Source organism: Manis pentadactyla, chromosome 4 (genome assembly GCF_030020395.1).
Source record: "Manis pentadactyla isolate mManPen7 chromosome 4, mManPen7.hap1, whole genome shotgun sequence".
NCBI lineage: Eukaryota > Metazoa > Chordata > Mammalia > Pholidota > Manidae > Manis > Manis pentadactyla.
Window position 1 is genome coordinate 166154432 of NC_080022.1, and position 21775 is coordinate 166176206.

The window sequence follows — 21775 nt, forward strand, 5'->3', positions numbered from 1 at the left end:
ACCACCGCCCTGACCAGCAGCCACCAACAAGACCCTCCGCCGGCAAAAACATTATGACTTGCCTTGCCAAGAGCTCAGATGATGGCTAGCATTTTTTAGCAATAAAGAAGTTTTAAATTAAGTATCTACATTTTTTTAAGACATAATGCTATTACACACTTAAGACTACATTATAGTGTAAACATAACTTTTATGTGCACTGGGAAACCAAAAAATTCCTCTGACTCACCTTATTGCAACATTGGTTTTGTTGTGGGTGGTCTGAACCCAAAATTTCTCTGAAATATGCCTGTATCTATGTAAATCCGGGGAGAGGAAATCCCAGGGCAAAATACCTCTAAAACCAAAATTAGTCAAAGGGAGAAATAAAGTTTAAAATCCATTTATTGTTTGCAAACTGCAGTCCAGGGCTGTCTCTCCTACTCCAGCAGAAGCAAGCAAGGCCCTCCCCCTAACCTCTCAGGGTCAGATAAGCCCTCAGTTGCCCAGGTAATTACCCACTGATATGGAGATGACCTTCTCCCCACCCCTGGGGATATGTAAATGCACTAAAGCCAGGCGAGATATTCTGGAAATACTACAATCTTACCCACAATCTACCAAGGATAAACAAAGAGGTCGTTTCATTTTATTTTGCCCCCCCACCCCCCCACCATCAGTTCCTCATTTTAAAGAAAATGCTCACTCCCTGGGCACATGGTGTGTATGTGAGCTCCCAAGTGAACTGGAAATCATTGCATTTCTAAACATTCAGCTTCTACTAATAATCATTTGAAATGTGGCACTTTCTGATTTATAAGCTGTCTTCAAAGACATGAACACTTTCATTCACATAAATTCTCATTACATTCTCAGAAGACACTACGAAGTGCCTATAATGACCCTATTTTACAGATGAGAAAACTGGGGTATGGAATGAATCGATCACACCATTCAGCCAGGCCTTTGGACTTGAAGCTCTTCCCAGCACATGATGCTAACCCCGTGTGATTCCTGCAACAGCTGCGGGAGGCTGATACAAAGCAGGAGACTATGGTCCATGTGACAGAAGGAAAAACCGAGACCCAGGGAAGGGAAAGCTCCAAGCAGAGTCCTTGACTCTGAGCCCAGGCTTTGGAGTCAGACAGACCTGGACTCATGTCCTAGGCCTACCACTCACTAGCAATATTTAGTACATACTTGACCTTTATGGGCCTCAGTTTCTTCACCTATAAAGTGGGGATAATAATGCCTACATTGAGGCAAACTGTGAGGGTGAGCTGAGGCGATGTGTATTATGGCTCAGAGCAGTGCCTGACACATACCTGCTATTATTACGCCTGTCACTCTTGTTATTTTTACAGTATCTCCCACTTCTTATGTGAAATATCCACAAACACACAAGCTGGAGTCTCCTCCAGGGACAGCCATGCTGTCCCCCTCTCCCTTTTCCCAGCATTCCAGTCCCCTCACATCCTTATGGTTTCCAGAAGGTCACACCAGGCTGGTTCTCTCACACCCCCCAGGAGCCTCCCTGCCACTGCCTGGCCCCACTCGCAGCTGCCCAGACCCATGCCCCGGGGGCCAGTGGTCACCCCACCTCTGCCTGCGGCAGGGCCTAGAACCCAGACATGCCTGGCAGACTGCCAGCACTTCCCTGGTAGGATGCCCTGCCACTCCCTCTGGGCCCCTCTATTCTGGGAGCTGTAATTGAGACAGCCTTCCCCACCCCAAATGCTATCTGTGGCAGCAGTCACCATCCCACAGGCCCTGCCCACCCGTGCTAGACTGCCTTTTCATAAACAGCCAAGCTGCCCTGTTATCTTGGGCTCTGTGGCTCTGGGGAGGAGGCCCTGACACCCTGCAGATATAAATGACCCCTCAATCCTGGAGAAAGCTGGCCTGATGTGGACAGAGACGGGATGGAACCCTCACCCACAAGAGCCCGATATAGCAACCTCAGAACCTGACTCTGAAGTCTGCCAGGCAGGGTCGGGTGCAGAAAAGAGTAGAGTCTGTCATTATCCCCACAACACTGTGGGAACTGGGTTTGCCTGGGCTGGCCTGTGGTCTCCCCAAAGGCTCCTGCTTAGCCACAGGGCCATGAAAAGAAAGGGGTCAGTCAATAACAACAACAAAAGTGATCTTTCTGAAATGCAAATGTGACTGTCAACCCCTAGCTCCAAACCTTCAGTGGTTCCCTTATGGATTAAGTTCACAAGACCCTCTGACATTTTTATCCCCTCTCACCTCAGGACCTTTGCACAAGCTGTCCCCTTGCCTGGATATAGTTCTCTTCATCTAACTCCTACCCATCCTGCAGGTGTTGGCTTAGAAGTCACTTATGGAAACCTTTGTCTGCCGTCACCACACACACACACACACACACACACACCCCACTGGTCTTCCCCTTGGACTAAGATGTATGACCCTCCCATGTTTACTGGAAGAACCAGGCCCCTGCCTATGCTCCTGTCTATTGACCTAGATGGCTATAAACACTCCCAAGGCAGGAACTCTGTCTTGCTCATATTGTCTCTCCAGCACCTAGCCCAGTCCTGGCACACTGTAGGTGTTTAAGAAAAACTTGTTGAACAAATACATGAATGAATAAGTGAATGATTCCTCTGTCCCTCCAGGATGAGGGGGTCTCTTGGAAGGGTATTTGCAACTTTGTTCTGTTCCTCTGTCCTCTAAGTATAACTTCAGGCCTGCTTCATTGTCTACCCATCCTAATCTGGAAAATACAGTTGCTATGGAGGGAGGTGAAGAGCCCTGGGGGCTCTGAGGATGCACTGCAGGACAAGGCATGCAGCCTTGGGGTGAAAGTGGGGAGCACAGCAAAAAGGAGTCCTCAGGCCATGGGTCACTGAAAAGCAGCAAATCTGTTACCAGGAGGCCAGGCGGTGTGCATGCCAAGTGGGCAGGCAGGCTCTTATTGTGGCACTTTCTCCTGTGATAAGCAGACACATTTATATTTTCCTTGCTCCAAAGAGGGAAGCTGCAAGTAACCTACAATTACAGCAGCAAAGCTGGAGTGAGACTTTTTCTAGTGGTTATCCCCATGAATGACAGGAGGACCTGGGGAATTTTAGTATTTCTGCATCTGAATTGCATTTTCCCCAGCATTTTCTTTATCCTACAGTTTCACTTGGATTTGTCCCAGATCACCTGCCCCAGCTGGAGGCTAGGAAAATGCAGTCACTGTGGCTGCTTGCACCTTCTGGGAGCATGAAAATAAAGCCACAGAGCACAGGTCCAGGACCCAGGCCTTTTAGGGAGAGAAGAGGAGAGCAGTGAGTGCTCCGCATGCTGCCTCCCCACTCCTAGAGGCCACATGACAATGAGGTGGCCAAAGCCAGACCTGGTGATAATCAATCTAGGGGCAAAATATACAAAAGAGGAGCTCTGAGTGGGTCACATGATCAGACACACTCTCATCCCAGGGCCTTTCCCTGGCTGCTCGCTCTGCCTGACACTCTTCCCCTCAGATTTCTATAGTGTTCACTCCTGCAGACCTGTGTTTAACTGGCCCCTTCTTAGTCAGACCTTCCCTGGTCACCCTATTTAAATGGAACCTCCCTCATTCTGTAACTCTAGGGAGAGGAATCCTGGGGCAAAATACCTCTAAAACCGAAATCAAACAAAGGGAGAAATAAAGTTTAAAATCCATTTATTGCTTACAAACTGCAATTCAGGGCCATTCTCTTTCCAGCTCCAGCAGAAGCAAACCAGTCCTCCCCTTAACCTCTCAGGTTCAGATAAGACCTCAGTTGCCCAGGTAATTACCCACTGATGTGGTACCATTCTCCACCCCTGAGGAATGCCTGTTGATATGCAGATGCACTAAAGCCAGGTGAGATATTCTGGAAATATTACGATTTTACCCACAGGCCACCCCTTACAATCTACTTGTCCCCCCTCTTCCACAATGGTCCCTGGGTGAGGAAACTGGAGGATTGTGACCAGACTAATGACATACAATAGCAACAGCAATAAAATCATGATAATCCTCAAGCCAGAGGGTTCAGCTAGGTTCAAAGTCCTATGCAGGTTAAGTCTGTAGCTCACCCATTCCATAGACAGGCAGTAGCTGAAGAGGTAGAGGGTTCAGATAGAGGGTTCAGAGCAATCATCACACAGCAGCTGCAGCCAGGGGGTGCATCCAGGCCACAAGGACTGTAGAAGAAAATAACCTCCTGGATGTTTAAGGTACACTACCGTGGTCTTTGGGGGCCACTCTGCTGTTACTCCAGGAATACATGCAAGGCCAGCTTCCAGGCCTTTTCCCCAAGGTGCCAGAAGGGCCACCCATTGCTGGTGCATGTGTCAAAATGTCCAGGGCCATGTCCATTCAACAGTGTCTCCAGGGTTTAATGCAGTAGGGGCTGGCAGCAGGATGTTGCTCTGCTGGTCATATCCTGGCTTTAATAGCCCTTCTTTGGTTTGCACATACAGTTGTATAGGAGAGGCAGCAAGGAGTGTTAGCATATCCACAGGGCTCAAAGCTCCTTTACGTGACTTATTCAAATGCCAAAGCACTGCCCATAGGCAAACCGACCAGCCCCATAGACTACTGGTGTCCAACTTCAGGCCAGATTTCAACAAACCGTTGTACCTTTTTATCATGCCTGCCCCGGTAGGGTTATATGGTACATGAAATTTCCAGTTCATTCCTAAACGCTGCACCCATCCATGTAACGCATGTCCAGTAAGGTGGGTGCCTTGATGGCTCTCAGTCACCTATGGTCAGCCACAGGCTGCAAAGAGACACTCTAGGCCCCTCTTGGTGGTTTGCTGATCTGTATGACGTGCAGGAAAAGCAGCCAATAGTCCAGTAGCTGTGTCCACAACAGTGGTGGCATACCGCTGTCCTTCTGATATGGGCAGAGGCCCAGGATAGTCTACCTGCCACCTGAGGAGGGCTACTGACCCCCTTACTATTGTCCCATGCTGCTGTGGGACTCAGTGTAAGTTCCTCTGAGAGCACAAGGCACTCCTCTCCTTGGCCTCCCTGGCCCACAGGGTTCCAGCCAGCAGCAGGAGCAGCAGCAGCGGCAGCAACAGCAGCCTTTGGCTCAGGCCATGGCCTGGCGTCGGCGCGGCCAGCAGAGGTGGTGGCATCTCCACAACTACACGAGTACAAACACATCCCTTGGCATGAGTGCCACTTCTCCCCACCATCTCTAGGGGCAGCCCTCCCAAAGGTCACATCCATTATGACAGATTTTGGGTTCAGAGGTCCTTGCTGACAACCATCAAATGTAACTTCAGGGAAAGGAAATCCCGGGACAAAATACCTCTAAAATCAAAATCAGTCAAAGGGAGAAACAAAGTTTAAAACCCATTTATTGCTTACAAACTGTGGTCTGGGGCCATTTCTCTTTCCTTCTCCGGCAGAAGCAAACCAGCCCTCCCCCTAACCTCTCAGGTTCAGATAAGCCCTGGCCGCCCAGGTAATTTACCCACTGATATGGAGATGAACTACCTCTCTCCACCCCTGAGGGATGCCTGTTGATATGGATATGCAGTAAAGCCAGGTGAGATATTCTGGAAATGCTACAATTTTACCCACACACTCCCACTGTATTTCCATGCCTTATTTTTCTCCATAGCACTTACTGCTCTCTGACATACTGGGTTCTTTCCCTGCCTCTCTCCCTTCCTGCCTTCCTTCCTTCTTCCCACCATCTGCCTCTTTTCCCTAGAACATAAGAACCATGGCGATTGTGTTTATGAATGTACCTCTGGTTCAGTTCTCCATTGCTGTGTAACAGATTGTAAATTCGGGGAGAGGAAATCCTGGGGCAAATACCTCTACAAACCGAAATCAGTCAAAGGGAGAAATAAAGTTTAAAATCCATTTATTGCTCACAAAACTGCAGTCTGGCCCTCTCTCTCTCCTGCTCAAGCAGCAGCAAAACCGGCCCTCCTCTCACCTCTCAGGTACAGATAAGCCCTTCTTGCCCAGGTAATTAATTACCCATTGACATGGAGATGAACTTCTCTCCACCCCTGAGGAATGATTCAAATACACTAAAGCCATATTTCTTTCCACCTCTGAATGCCTATTGATATGCAGATGTACTAAAGCCAGATGAGATATTCTGGAAATATAACGATTTTACCCACAGGCCACCCCTCCAGAAATCTCGCCTTACAATATACTCGTTCCCCCTCTTTCAAACAATCTAGTAACATATAAGAGCAACAGCAATAAAAACTTGATAATCCTCAAGCCAGAGGATTCAGCCTATGCAGATTAGGTAAATGTACTTTACAGCACAATCTCTCACTAAGCAAAAATATGTTTCTACACTTGTTTACTCATTCCTAACATGTTAGACTGATCACAAAACTTTTACCAAACATTAGACAAAGTCAAGCCTCTCTTTAAGCATTTTTTTTTTCTTGACAACAGCAACACAATCATGATAATTCTCAAGCCAGAGGATTCAGCTATGTTCAAAGTCCCATGCAGATTAAGTCCGAAGCTCGTCCATTCCAGCCATCAAGCAGCAGCTGCAGCCAGGGCGCACATCCAGGACACACGACTGTAGAAGCAAATAACCACGATTGTGGGGGGCCACTTTGCTGTTATTCCAGGAATAACACAGGAGGCCAGCTTCAAGGCCTTTTGCCCAAGGTGCCAGAAGAGACAGCCATTGCCAGTCCCTGTGTTGAAATGTCCAAAGCCAAGTCCATTTTACTCCTAACTGCTGCACCCATCCTTGCAATGCATGTCCAATAAGTGGGTGCCTTAATTGCTCTCAATCACCGGTGACCAGCCATAGGCTACCAAAAGATGCTCTAGGCCCCTCTTGGTGGTTTGCTAATCTGCACAACGTGCAGGGCACTTCTTCTGGGCTCGGCTGACTTCTTCAAAGGTGAAAGGCAAGCCCCACCGACAGGCCCACATTGTCTTTTGCCCTGCGTGCAATAAACACTGATGTAGCCATTGGGCCACATCAGAGGCAGGCTTTCCTTCTAGCCAGCACACCTGGGCCAATGTGCCTACTTCATCATCCCCTGGGGATGCCAAAGGCAAGTGGCCAGTCACATGATATACAGTAGGTGTCTGTGCCACACCACTGCATGGCCTTTGGGTCCAGTCTCTCACCCACCCTGCGATGGGATAGGTGGTTATTACCTTGGTCGGAGCTGTTTCAGCGATGGGCTCCGTAGCCAGCAAAGCGTGATATGCAGCGGCCAGTTGCTTCTCCATCAAGGTGACCCGGACCTCTGTTCCTTTCCATAGTTGTGACCAGGTTCCAGCCGGCAGCAGGAGCAGCAGCAGTGGCAGAAGCAGTAGCCTTAGGCTTGGGCCAAGGGCCGGGGTCAGTGCGGCCAGCAGCGGTGGAGGTACCCTCACGACCACACGAGTGTAGACACATGTTCCTCGGCATGAGCACTACTTCTCCCCATCATTTCTTGGGGCGGCCCTCCCAAAGGTCTCACCCATTATAACAGATTTCGGGTTCAGAGGAGTCTTACCAACTGCGCCAGGTGTAAGTCCGAGGAGAGGAAATCCTCGGGGCAAAACATCTCTAAAAACCGAAATCAGTCAAAAGGAGAAATAAAGTTTAAAATCTGTTTATTGCTCACAAAACTGCCTCTCCCTCCAGCTCAAGCAACAGCAAAACTGGCCCTACCCTCACCTCTCAGGTACAGAGAAGCCCTCCCTGAGGAATGCTGCAAATACTCTAAAGCCATATTTCTTTCCACCTCTGAACGCCTGCATTGATATGCAGATGTACTAAAGCTAGGTGAGATATTCTGGAAATATTACAATTTTACCCACACAGATGACCCTAAAAGTGTAGCAGCTTACAAACAGCACTTATTATCTTCGTTTCTTCAAGTCAGGGATCCTCACGAAGTGTCATCTCAAAGCCTGACCGGGGCTGGAGGGTCTGCATCCAAACTCACTCTGTGGCTGCTGAGAAGCCCCAGGTCTGCACTGGCTGCTGGCTAGTGGCTTCTGTTCCCTGCCTCTGGGCCTCCCTGTAGGGCTGTCCACAGCATGGTAGCTCGCTTCCCCCGGAGTAAGGCATCCAAAAAGTGGAGAAAGCAGTAGAGTAAGAGGGTACCCAAGACAGAAGCCATGATCTTTCAGAACCCACAGTGGCAGAGATGTGCCTTCACTTCTGCCCATCGCCACTGCTCACTCAGACCAGCCTGGTACGGGGGGGTGGGAAGGAACTGCACAAGGGCGTGGACACCAGGATGCCACATTTCGAGGCCATGTGGGCAGCTGGCCACCAATCCCCAATACATACCCAGCGCATAGAAGATGCTCAAGAAATGACTGTAGAATGAAAAAAAGGAGGAAGGAAGGATTTCAACAGAATGTTGTGTCTGGGCTTCAGTTCTGGTGGGAAGTTAATAGCCCTGCAGGCTGCCCCACCTCCAAAGGAGCTCACACACACTCAACTTTCCTCAACCCCCACCCTGCCCCCATGCTGCCCTCTTCTCATTCAGCTCCACCTCTGCCCAGCCACGCGGCCTTGAGCTAAACTCACAAGCTTGTTGGGGGGATTAAAAGAGATGAGGGTGTAAGCACCATACTGTTGCGAAGGAAGGAGTTTTCTCTAGCCCCCCGAGGTTCTACTGGCTCGTCTAAGAATCAAACTGACATGAGACAGATGAACAGGAGGAAAAAAACAAATGGTTTCCTTCTGTACCAACGGGGAATCCATAGGCATAGATTGCAAAGGCAGTCAGGGACAGCGAGGTATATATGTCATCCTGAAGCAAGGATAAGGGGGTAGGGGTCTGCGATCTCAAAGGAAAAGGGAAACAACTCGCAGGAATGTGAAAGAGTAAATGTTTGGTAAACAAATACTTGATGGGCCACACAGAAACAATGGGGCACAAAGAGGGATTTTTTTTAATGTAGCCATATTCCACCCTACCACACCTAGTTCACATCACAATGTGGTTATCTGCGATGTAGCGCTCTTCCCGGAGCAGTTCCTCCATCCAAATTCCTGTTATGCAGTTGCGGATGGCGGCCGCGGTGGGGGGTGGGGTGAGGGGATTATCAAAATGTTCTGAGTCTTGGGCCTTGATTGTTTTCAGCTCACATGTCACGATAGCACATTTTGGGACAGCCTGCTCTTGACCCCTGCAATAACATGTGACACACACACAAGCCCTCAGGAAATACAGCCACCATGGGCAGTACTGGGTGTTACTAATGCTGGAGGGAAGATCAAAGCATTTTGCAGGTGTCAGGGGCAGTTTTAAAGCTGTGTGTCTGTGTGTGTGTGTCTGTATGTTGTTATTTGCTTGCTTTTCCAAGAGCAGTGGCTGAGAGCGGCTGTCCCAGATTGGCAGTGCCTTGATGGGTCATGTGGTTCAGACACCAGGTTTATCACTTGAGCCACAGATGGTCATGTGCTGGGGCCTTAGTTACCCAAACAGGCAGGACAGACAGATGGGCACGTGGGCTGCTGCTCACTTATACGGAGTAAAATGTGTTAATACCAGTAGTTCTTAACCTTTTTGCTGGGAGAGGAATAGAGGGGAGGTGGTGTCATGGAACCTTTTGAAAGTCTACATGAAAAATGCACATTTGTATGTAAACACAACAAAGTATTTATCATAAGCTTAGGCCATTCCCAGACGGACGGCAGAGTCACAACGCTGGCACAGGACAGTAGCCTCCTTGAGGGCAGTGACCAGGGCTTGTGTTTCCTGAACTAGTGGATGAAAGTATGCATGCGTGAATAAAAAAAGAACAAAGGGTCAACTAATTGCCCAAAAGGCCAGAATTTTGGACTTTGCTAGTTAGCAACACATCTTCTCCCCTTGTTTAAGTGCCTTAGGAAAACTGGCCGGTTTCAAAAGAGCTGCACTCAAGTTTTGCCTTGGCTACTTTACTAAATGTATGACCTGGGACCTGTCATCTAACCTCAGCCTCATTTTCATCACTAGGAAAATAACGTGAATTACAGACAGCATTCCAAAGCTACAACACCTACTCTTATCTTGGTTGTACTCTTACTTAAGTGGGTGCTTCTGGATTTAGGCAAAAGGAAGTTGCATCAACCAGCCCTCAGAGCCTCCAGTTCCATCACACAGACCTGCCTAGGGGATGGGAGGATTCCTGGGTGGGGCAGTAAGCCCTGAGGAAGGTACCTGCCCTGTCCTTTGTTCTTACCCAGAGTCAGATGACCAGGTTACAGTCAGCTGAAGCTGGGAAGCTCACTTTGGTTTCATTCCAGGCTTAAGGCCACACCCTACACAAGTGACTAGTTTGCGAATCCAGCAATCATTCACATTTTTTGAGCAACACATATTTACAGGCAACACATATTCACTGAGCAGCTATTCTAGATCAAGGCCTGTGCCAGGTGCTGGGGAAACCATGGGAGTAAACCCGTCTCTGGGGGTCCCTACCATCCTGGAGCTGACAGACTAATGTGAGGCAGATATTAATCAATCACTAAGGGGAGATAGTGTGCTGTGGACATGGGTAATGGGAGTTCAGATCTCAGGGTGGGTGGGTGAGGTGGGAGGCAGGACAAGTTTCCTTTCAGAAGTGACATATGAGCTGAGCCTGAACTCAATGAGAGGCCGTGACGGTGGGAGTGAGAGCAACTGCAAAGGGCCTGTGGTAGCACATTTGAAAGTCTGAAAGGATGGTATGCTTAGAGTACAGATGAGAGGGAGAGGGGTGAAAGAAGTAACCGGGGACAGAAAGCAGGCAGAAACTAAATAATCACATTCTCATTAATGTGACATTTGCAAAGATGAAGGAACTGGATGGAGTAGCAGATGTGAAGCCCCCGAAAGCTGTTATACAGGAGGGTGCCCTAGAAGCCAAATGAGAGGAAATACTCCAGCAAGTGGGATTTGAATCAGATAGTGGGAACTTCCTGGCCCAAAGGGGACCCTGGGGGATTACTTTCTCTAGTTTACCTGCTGCGTCTGCCAGGTAGCAGAAGGTTTACTCATTCACTTCTCTCTCCTGTTCCCTCCGCTACATTACTCCCCATCCTTGCTGCTTATTAAGGGAGGACCGTGGACAGCTCTGTCAGGGTGGGTCTGTTGTATGGAGAGCGTCTGGGACTGGGGAGAGCAGGGAGGGAAAGATGCAGGGGCGGAGAGGATGTTCTGGGGTGTCTCTGGGCTGCTCAGGGGAAGTGGAGAAGAGAGACGAGGGGACAATGAGCAGCAGCCAAGAACAGTAGTTGGGGTGGGACAAGGAAGGAGAGTGGTCAAGATGGGCATTGCTGGGGCACCCAACCAATGGATCCTCTTTATCCTGGGGGCACTTCAGGTCCCAGCAGACTTAGCTGCTGAAAGGTGAGACAGCAGGTACCTGGTGGTTGCAGGTAGAACAGAACTGACAGTTGTTCTCTGATAGTTTTTTGGGAAGACCTATCTGCTTGCCTGCGTCTCCTCTTTAGACTATAAGCTCCTTGAGTGAAAGGTCTATGCCTTGTTCAAAGTCAGCTCTCTCAATACCTGGTGCAGTTAATATTCATTAAATGAATGAAAGCACAAACAAAAGAATACCAAATTGTAGTGATGACTTGGAGAGCAGGAGATTGCCCACAGCTACTGATGGGACCCAACCCTGAAGGTCTGAACCTTGATCTATGTTATCACCAGATTCTTCCAAGGACCAAAGTGCCTATTCCCATGCATAGAAGGCAGCTCAAAATGCAGAAGCTCTTAAGGTCAGCCAAGTGAAGTTCTGGTTAAGGATGGGGCTCTGCAGCCGATGCCCTGGGTTCAAGTCCTGCTTCTACCACTTCCTAACTGTCACCTTGGGCAAATTACATACAACTTTGTGCCTCATTTTTCTCACCTGTAAAATAGGAGAATTAGTTAGATATTAGGGTTGCGATGAAAATGAAGAGAGCCAAGCCTTTTAGAACACTGCTTGGCACACAGCAAGTGCTCCATCAACACTAGCAATTGTTGTCTGAGACAGGAGACCTGGAAAGGGATTTATTCAGTCCTGGTCCCTAATCCCTGGCACAATGCCCTAGACCCAGAGTGCCTCGGTGGCCTCTTCCCCCAGGCCCACCTGCTTCAGTCACCAGCCTGCCAAGGCCCCTTTGCCTTCCTCAGCTAGAGAAGTGCAGACCTCATCACCTGGGCTGACTGCCACTTGCTGCACAGCATCCTTGGGGCAAGGCACTTTCTTTAATGGCCCCAAGCTTTTGCTTTTTAAGTGTAAAAATGGGTATACTAAAACTCATCTGCCAGAGTTGTTGTGGGGATTTTGTGCCTGGCAGCCAGTCTGTGTCCAGAATGCCACTGTCCTGCCTGTACAGGCAAACTCACAGACGCCCTCCCCCCACTCCTGCCCTTACCGCTCCCACCACCAGACCAAGTGGAGAGCCAGAGGCCCTGTGCCTGGATTCCTGGCCTCACCGGCTCTAACACCAGAACTCTGGACAAGAGTCGCACCGTCCTTGTGAAGACCAACTGGAAGGCTCTCTCCCTGGCAGCCTGAGTCAGGCTTCACCAGGGACTCCTTTCCCTGTCACCTCAGATGACTCCTGCCTCCACAAGCTCTCTGCCAGATCAACTGACCTGCCTTGGAAGGTGAACTCCACCGGAGGAGAGGAAGTTCTGCAACCCAAATGCTGGGCAAAAGGTCTCAGTATGCTGCCGGCGGTGATGGGGTAGGTGGGGAAAGGGGTTTCCCATTCCATTTCCGTCCCAACCCATGGCTGATCATCCAACTTGACCAATTTCCCAATTGTGCTCATTGGCACAATGAGAGCGGAGTTTTTTTTAAAGAGACATAGGATTGTGTCCTGAAAATTTTAGTGTGGAGAGAACTAGGAGTTTCATTTATCCCACAAAGGCTCTTAGCGTGTAGCGCCTGGGAGCTGTGCTATTCCCATTGCTGGAAGTGATTGGGTGATAGGCAGGAACAGAAAGCTACCTGCCCACCCCTCCCCCAGGGCCATTGGTGAATCTAGAAACAAGGTTGAAAGGGCTGCTAACTGCATTAAAGGTCTAGGATTTGAATCTAGTGCCTCCTGGGGGCTTGTGAGCCTGGTCAGGCAGTTTGATCTCTCTGAGTCTCAATTTCCCTGTTGTAAGATGGAGGTAGTGCTAGATAATAATGAGGGAACACACTTGGAGCACTAGCAGCTGAACACAACAGGGCACTTGCTTCGGTCAACAAACATCCAAGGCCTACTGTGTGCCAGGATCTCTATGCTAGGGACTAGGGGAACGTTCATACAGAAGACAAATGTGGTCTCTGCCCTCACATTGCCTACAGGAGGGGAAGATCGCAGACACTGAATGAGAGGGACAGTGCGGGTAATGGTTAAGGCAACCAGGTCGTAAGTCCTACCAGCTGCTCTACCATTCTTGACCCTGGGTGAGCTCAATTCTTTGTGCCTTAATTTCCCAGGAGTAAAATGAGTCCTGAACCCACTTCAGAGGGTGGTGAGGATTTCATGAATTGACATATGGAAAAATACTGACAGCACCTACTACATGCTCTGGCAGAACACACACACAATCAGGGTAATTAAAGGAGCCTCAGAATGTTTAACAGGACAAGAGACGATGTCAAGGCTGAGCTTGCCCAGCAATTGGGGTGGGTGTATTCCTGAGGAGGGACATCCCAAGCAAAGAGCAGGGTGTGCTGGAGATTCGGAACAAGGGTGAGGAGTGCCGACAGAGGTATGGAGTGGAGCAGCAGGCCAGTTTAAGGAGCTGGGTCAGTGGGAGTTCCTGTCACCAGTTTTAAGCATCAGGCTTGCAGTTTTGGAGCGTTCATTCTCCTTGGCATATGTGGAAATATGGCACACATTTGTCCTGTTCATTAATGCACCCCCAGCCCCTTGCTCCGAGATTAGGGTAATTCCTTGTCCCCTTCACTCCCTCTGGTTTCCAGGCCCACCACCTTCCAGATCACTTACAGCCTTTGCATTTGCTGGCTCTCTTCAAGGAGCGAAGCAGTTGGAGGCTTAGGCAGGACTGATGTTAAGAGCCAAGCCTGCAGTCTTCCCACCCACACAGCCCCTTTGTGACCCTGTGAATCAGCTGCGCCTGAGTTTGAACTCCGGAAAGTAATTGCTCCTGTTGAGAACATTCAACCTTAAGTGCAGCGATTCAGTATAGCACCGTTCACAATGTGTTCTTAGCAAATTAAGTTTCACCTCTGTCCTCTCTGAACATAATTTCTCCTTCACACCATCAGGCCGGGACGGCTGAAGAGCGGCCGTGGGTGGCTAGGAACGGACTCAGAAGCAGAGGAGAAAGTGGGTTTCTTACTTATAACACTACTTGCAAAGAGACACAGTTCCTTCTCCGACTCTGCTGACAGTGTAGTGGAGCGGAAGAGTCCCTTTCTCGGCAATCCCCTGTAACCTGTAACGGGAGAAGGATCCCAAGGGGCAGGGCGCTGTGGCTGCGCCTGGAGGGTAGACGGCACCTAGCTACGCGCACGGGGGAGAGAAACGGCTTTGCCTACGCGGCTTCAGCCGGCACCTACCACCGGGCTTAGGAGCAAGAACCGAATGAGGGCTGGAGGTGTTGATTTCTGCAGCTCTCAGGGATCAGAGCCCAGAAGGTAGCGGCTGAGGACGTCCCCGGCCTTGGCACTTCTAGGAGTGTGGGCGGGACGCACGTTGAGACCGCCACACGCTGTAACTAGGCCCCCCCACCCACGCTCCTCTGGAGGGATGCGCTCCTCTCCCCCATGCGCCCAATCCCACCCTTGCTGGCGCTCTGGGAGCCTCCAGGACAGCCAGAAGGCGTGGCCCACAGGCGGCCCGCCCCTTTGATGTGCACCGGCGTCGCTGTGATTGGACAGTCGCTTGTGACGTCCGGCGACTGCGGTGGGCCCGGGTGCTGCGGCAGCCGCAGCACCAGCCGCGGCTTGGGCTCCGGCTGCCGGGCATTTAAAGGGGACGCGGCGGCGGCCGGGGGGATGGGGGGCAAGTGGAGGGGACCGCCGAGACGCACACCATCCATGGCCCCTCGGGACTGGAGGGACTCGTGAGCCGGAGCCCAGATATCCGGGGGTGGATAAAAGACACCGCGTCCCCTCCAATTCCCGTAAGCACCCTCTGCCCCATCCTGCTCCCAAATACCTCAGCTAGCCCCTCTCCCCACTCTTCACACTCCAAACTCAGCCGGGACAGACTTGTGCCACTGCCGCTCCTCTCGTGAGTCCTGGGCTCCCCAAGGTAGGGGAGGGCTGGGGTCCCAGTGTGGGGTGGGGCTATGGGAGTTTGAGGGTGCTCCTTAATCGTGCCAGTTGGGGAATCCCTGGAGTGGAAGAATGAGTCTTCTTTCTCCTACCCCAGAAACGTGGTGCCCGGTACCCTCCGACCCCGACTCGGCAACGCGAAGGAATCCGTGCCCCCTTACTCCCCGTTACCCACGAGTCCCCTGGGTTCCCCAAGCTGCACACCTCCCGCCCCGCATTAGAGCGGAGCTCCGCCAGCTGGGGGTGTGCCAGAGTGCCTGCTTTCCAGCCACCTCTAAAAATATCTTTTCCCCCAACTCCGCCCGCAGCTGCCACCTCCCTGCCCAGTGTGGATCCCCTCCTAGCTTGTTCACCCCGGCAGGGTGAGCCTAGAGGTGACTCCTGGTCCCAGCTTCCTCACTGGTCATCGCCCCCAGCCAGCCAGGATAGCAAGCTCACAGCTGAAGGCGGTCTCCAGGGTCATTAGGGAAGCTCTGGCTGCAGTGTTCCCAAAAGGCACCAGACACCCCTGGGTTCCAACCCTGATTCTGATGCTGTGTGACCCCCAGGATGTTAGCTTGACCTCTCTGGGCCTCTGTTTTTCCTATTTGCTGTTGACAGTGGTGAGCAAGGAAGAGACTCTGGTGAAGTTGGGAGTGCTGTCTGGGGGAGGGGGAGAACCAGTTTAGAGGCAGAGTCTGATTTCTAGTGATTGATACAAGGCGACCTGGCCCTGGACAGAGGGCTTGTTACTGTGATGTCTCTGGGGTCCTCACTGCCTTCCATCCTTATTCTGTACATTTTCTGTAGAAAGTTGTCCTGTGGGCTCCATCTATCCATTATGGGGAGAATTTCAAACTTAGGGCCTGCCAAAGACCCTCCTCCCTAAGTCCCAGGGGATGCTCCCACCTCATTCCCACAGATGTCATTTAAGCATCTGTGTAAAAGGTAGGAGGAAGCAGGGAGGAAGTGGTGATCCCAGGAGGAATCAGGAGGCAGGCACCGCTTTTCAATGGCACTATAAATGGACTCCCTGTCACTCTAAAGAAACCATTCTCTACCCTCTGCTCTAGCCTGCAGAAGCTGGGCTCCTGTCCCCCTTTTCTCTGAGGCACAGTTTTGGTGACCACAGAAGGATTTGACTACTTAGGACAGAGCTGCCAGAGGTGAGTAACCTTTTTTAAAGTCATGGCACAAAGGTTCCAATGGGGCCCAGGGTCCTTCTGACTACAGTGGGTTAGGGGTGGGGTATCATTGTACAGCCTTGTCTGTTTCCAGGAGAAGAGACCTGCTTTGGAGACTTAAAGAAATAAGGGTAACTTAACAGACAATAAATGTTTAACCAATGTCATTTTATACTATTATTAGATGAAAAGAATGCAACTGTGCCTTTTGCTATGAGAAATGAGAAGTTCTGAGCATGATAAAAAATCAGTGGAATATTCCACCAAATTTTTTAAAAAAGAAGAAAAAGAAACAAAAGCAAAATAAGGAGCCCCTTTTCTGTGGGATGACAGTTGGTCTCTGGGTGGATGCCGGAGACCCTTGTTTCTCCACGTACACAGAACGTGTCTGTCCGTGTTTGCTTTTACAGTGGAAGTGGCATCCCCTGACCTTTCTCTTCAGACTCATCTGGCCCCAGCGCAGACATGTGATACCAGCCAGGATTTTGGAAGGCTGGAACTCCCTCCAGATAGGGCCTGGGGACAGCCCTCTCACCCTCCGAAGCATGCCACTCCCTCATCCTCTGTGTTTCCCTCCCCTTCTCTCCCATCTCCCTGAACTGTGTCGCCTCTCCCAACCCTTTCCCTCTCTTTGCCCATTGCCCAATTCAGCTTCTGCCACTTGTCCGAACTCCTAGATTTAACGTTCTTAGGGAAAGGCTGAGACCCGCATTCATCCCTACTGAAAGGGTTTAGTGAAGGTGTGCTCAGAGAGTGGGAGGGATAGAGTACCTGAAGATGGAGAGTGATAAAGCCCCTCCCTCCCACCTGTGCCCTGCCCCTGGGATGTCCCAGTCTCTGTCTTGGGGACAATAGCTTCTTCAGTCTGTGGTGGGATGGTCTGGGGAAAGTGTCACCTTGACAAAGTCAGAGGGGTTTCCAGTGTCACCCACTGTCACCACCAGAGGGCAGCAGCTAGCCAGACCTTTGCTCCTTCCCAGTCTGGTCTCCTGGCTCTTAATCTTTCCAGATGGGTCTTCTGTGCCTCCAGTCTCTCATTTAACTTGAGGGTGGGGGAGTTGGGTGGGGCATGGGGAAGCACTGGGGGCTGTAGGTAGCTTCCTTTGTAACTGGGCTGGTGAAGCCCCCACAAAGCCAAGCCCTGTCTCCAAAGCCAGGCAGCAAAGTCCAGCAGAAATTTCAACCTAACTCCTAGCTGACTGCCAGCCACTGAAAGCACCAGGAAGCCAGTCCCAGATCATCCGTGTGCCCAGTGGTCCCAGCACCCCAGCTGTGACACAGTGAGCCTGGTCATCAGCCCCTTCCCTTTTGAGGGCAGAGGGCAGGCAAGGCTGTGAGCAAATGTTCATGAACCAGGCTCTGCTCCATGGAAGCAGTCTGGCCTAGGGCAAGTTATGTAACCACTCTGAGCCCTTCTCAGGTGCTGAATTCATGGGACTGTGATGAGCAGTGAGAGTATGAGGGAAGGGGATTTGTCAACTATGACATACTATATGCAAGAAAAGAGCAGTTGATCATAGAGGAAAAAAATCAATGGTCTCAAGACTCTGAGATCTGGTTTTGAGATCTCTCTGCCACTTCTAGTGGGTGACCTTTGAGCAAGTCAGCTAACCTCTCTAGGGCTGCAATATCATCATCTGTAATCTCCAGCATTGTACAGGATTGTTAAGAGGAAGCCTAGCAAGGGCTCTGTGGTCTATGCCCATCTGAGGGGTTGTTTTTACTAAGCCCCTGGGAGAGGTTCCTGGGGCTCAGCAGAGTGGATTGAACCAGGTGGGCATTAGTGGTGGAAACAAAGCCAGCTGGCTGGGCACCCTCAGACAGACCTTGTGTGGTTTTATCAGGAGCTCTGGACAACAGTTGGAGGCCAAAAGAGTCCCTACAGGTGGTGCCCAGGGTGATGTACCAACAATGAGTGGGTGTTTTCCAGTTGCTGGCCTCCGATGCCTGTCTAGGGTAAGTGTGTCCCTCCAGGGATCTCTTACGATGAAGTCTCAGCCCCCACATTCCGATCATGGGGTGGGAGGAGCCCTAGCTAGCCCCTTTCAGTCTTGCTCCCTCCTCTACTGAATCTCCACTAATTCCTGGAAGCTTCCATCCCTGTTATGGGGTCCTGATGCTTTATGTCCTCTACTCCAGGGATACTGGGCCACTGAGATACCCAGGTGGATTTTAGTGAGACCAGGGTGACTCTAGGGATGAGGTCAAAGAGACAGGTCTCTTAGGGAGGTAGATAGCCATGTTCAAATCCCAGCTCTGATATTTGGAGCTTGGACTTCTATTTCACAAGGAGTGGCAGGCCATAAACACCACGGGGATGCCAGAGAAGGGTTTAGGTAGAAACCAGAAAGAGGAGTGGTTCTGCCTCAGCTAAGTGGGGTGGGAGGCCGAGCGGGAGAGAGGCCGTGTACTGGATATTCTGCAGCTACTTGATCTGCTCACCCTACCCGTCTGTCACACACACATGCTAGCAGGCAAAGTTGCAGAGGGCCTCTGCTATTGCCATTTTATTGCTTTTCTTTGTGCCCTCATTCTTGCCCTGTTAAACCTCATGCTCTCCCATGTCCCCTGTCAGCATAATTAGCCCAAATTCGCACTTCCGGGAACTCCCCACCCCTGCTCTGTTTCTGTCCGGTCTGTCTCCCATCCCAGCTCCCGGAGCATGACTTTCTCCAGCCCTCCTTGCCCACCGCTGCCTCCTTATCCCCACCATGTTCCCTCTTCCTCTGCTCTCTTCCCTTACCTGTCTCCCAGGTATGTCGTGGCCTGGTGCATGTGGCTACTACCTCCCCAAGGCCCCCTGCTGCTCCTGCTGCCTGCTTGCTTCGGACTCTGGCAAAAACTCCACTTCCTGATGTGTTCCTCCTGGGGAGATGGCAAGTGATTAGTGATGAGCTGTCAGCATAGAGCCCTAAAACTCCCAGGAGAAGCTGGGTCCCCACCCTGGACCCCTGCTGAGGGCCATCTAGCTGGACGCAGTTCCCAGAGCTTTGCTAGGTCTTGTGTGGTCCATCGACCTACCTGGTTATTCCAAGAGCTAAAATCCAGTTCTCTGGCCAGTACATCTAACTCTCCAGGCCTGGCACTCAGCTCCTCTCCAGGCCGAAGGACCTGATGCACATTGTGCACATGCCTTGGAAGAAGCCATCAAGTCTTCCCTGGAGCCTGGCTCCTTCTTACCCTCCACAGTCCCACTGGTTGGGTGTGGCCCAAAAGGGGAATGAGGAGGCTGCTTACCCACTCCAGTTGGGTGAATGGGTAGCTTCCCTTGACTGTCAGGAAAGAAGGGAGTGAGAGGTCCCTCCACCCTTCCTTTATCTACACCGACGACAGGAGCCACTGGAAGTTTTCAGGTCTAGTCCAGAAACCTCTCCAAATGGGTGGCCACTTAGAAGCTGTTCTTTCCCTCTTTTAAGCTGATCCTTGTCAAGTCCCGATGGCCCTGGATTAGCAGAAACAGGTGCCAAGAAAGTCCTTCACTGGGTTCAGGAGGAGGATGGTCCTCCGAGGATAAATCCCAGCCCAGTTTACTGGAGGTGCCCAGGGGGTGGCAGGGGAGGCTGGGAGTGGGGGCGGCGGCGTTGGGTACCCCGCCCAGCTTAACCAACCTTGGGTCCTCCTCAGGTCTCGGATGTGCCAGCGCCTCTGGCAGGGGCCCGCTAACCCGCCTCTCCCCGGCCGGCTCCCGCCGCGCCTCCTCTCGCTTGCTCCCTCCTCCTCCTGCTCTTCTCCCCCCTGCTCCCAGGACGGCGGGATGGCTGCGCAGGGCGCGCCGCGCTTTCTCCTGACCTTCGACTTTGACGAGACTATCGTGGACGAAAACAGCGACGACTCGATCGTGCGTGCGGCGCCGGGCCAGCGGCTGCCCGAGAGCCTGCGCGCCACCTACCGCGAAGGCTTTTATAACGAGTACATGCAGCGCGTCTTCCAGTACCTGGGCGAGCAGGGCGTGCGGCCGCGGGACCTGCGCGCAATCTATGAGGCTATCCCACTGTCGCCTGGCATGGGCGACCTGCTGCAGTTTGTGGCTAAGCAGGGTGACTGTTTCGAGGTCATTCTCATCTCGGATGCCAACACCTTTGGCGTGGAGAGCGCGCTGCGCGCTGCTGGCCACCAGGGCCTGTTTCGCCGCATCCTCAGCAACCCGTCGGGGCCTGACGCGCGTGGGCTGCTGGCGCTGCGGCCCTTCCATACGCACAGCTGCGCACGCTGCCCTGCCAACATGTGTAAGCACAAGGCGCTCAGCGACTACCTGCGTGAGCGGGCCCATGAGGGCGTGCACTTCGAGCGCCTTTTCTATGTGGGCGACGGTGCCAACGACTTCTGCCCCATGGGTCTGCTGGCGGGCGGCGACGTGGCCTTCCCGCGCCGCGGCTATCCCATGCACCGCCTTGTACAGGAGGCGCAGAAGTCCGAGCCCAGCTCCTTCCACGCCAGCGTGGTGCCCTGGGAAACCGCCACCGAAGTGCGCCTGCATCTCCAACAGGTGCTGAAGACGTGCTGAGAACGGCTTCCTGCAGAGGGCGCCAGGGAGCCCGAGTGGAGAAGGGGCGAGGGCTGCGGCGGGAGGGGCAAGAGGTGGAGGTAGATAGGAAAGACAAACCTAGTTTTATTACTCCTTTCCCTTTAACTCTGGTATGTCCCTCCGGGACTTTCTAGAGTTTAGGGCTCGTCCACTGGAGGTTGGGGGAGGGAGTCCTTATCTATGCAGTTAACCCAGCTCTGCTGCCTCCTCACATTCCCCTGCAGTTAAATTCTGAGTCCGGCCCCACTAATGTGGTGTGCATACCTGGGAAGGTAGCAGTGTTTCCAGAAACCTTGTCCTCTGAACTGGGAGGAAGGGGTTCCCTGGCAGGGGAGGAAAGGAAGATCTCCCACTGCTTTAACTGCTGCCTTGGGCCACGTAACCTCCCTGCCCCAGTCTTCTATCAAGGGGATTCAGGTCTTGAAGTCCTCCCCACGTGCGCCGTCTCTCTGCAGGGAGAGATGATGCTCTCCACCGACAGCCCCGAACATAGTCCTACAGCAAACTACACCCTAGTCCTACAGCAAGGTACACCCTACACCCCTTTTCTTGCCTGTCTTTCCCCACCCACTTCGCCAGCAACCCCAGAGGAAAAAAAGCCAGAGGGAGCAGTTGCCTCCTGGTGGTGTAGTGAGGTAGCAACGGTCCTGCTCGGGAACCAGACAGGGACCTCGCAGCATGCGATGGTGTCTACTCTCACCCCATCTCGTCTATGCAGCAAAAGATCAGGGACTTAACCAAAGTCGCCCCGCGGTCTGGGCCCTCTGCACTCCCTCCCTCACGTCTGGAACAGAAAGCCATGATGTCGAAGCCTCCCCCTTGGTGTTTCAGAGCTTATAAAGGAGGTGAAGGGGGAAGAGGTGACTGAGGTCTCTCGCGCCGCAGCCTGAGGGGTGAGGTGATCTC

General features: G+C 51.8%; 1 protein-coding gene across 16 annotated transcripts; it reads left to right on the plus strand.

The window, feature by feature from the left end:
• Positions 1 to 14893: 14893 nt before the first annotated feature.
• PHOSPHO1 (phosphoethanolamine/phosphocholine phosphatase 1) lies at positions 14894 to 21726 on the plus strand. 16 transcript variants are annotated; one of them, XM_036879637.2, is made up of 5 exons: positions 14926 to 15137; positions 15490 to 15639; positions 16234 to 16326; positions 16529 to 18300; positions 19969 to 21726. In XM_036879637.2, the coding sequence occupies exon 5, from the start codon at positions 19976 to 19978 to the stop codon at positions 20846 to 20848; it is 873 nt and encodes a 290-aa protein (XP_036735532.2). In that variant the 5' UTR covers positions 14926 to 15137; positions 15490 to 15639; positions 16234 to 16326; positions 16529 to 18300; positions 19969 to 19975; the 3' UTR covers positions 20849 to 21726. The 16 variants fall into 16 exon arrangements, with proteins under 16 accessions (XP_036735541.2, XP_036735544.2, XP_036735532.2 ...); XM_057501384.1 differs by having other exon boundaries at positions 20090 to 21726; XM_057501381.1 differs by having other exon boundaries at positions 16755 to 18300.
• The last annotated feature ends 49 nt before the right edge of the window (positions 21727 to 21775 follow it).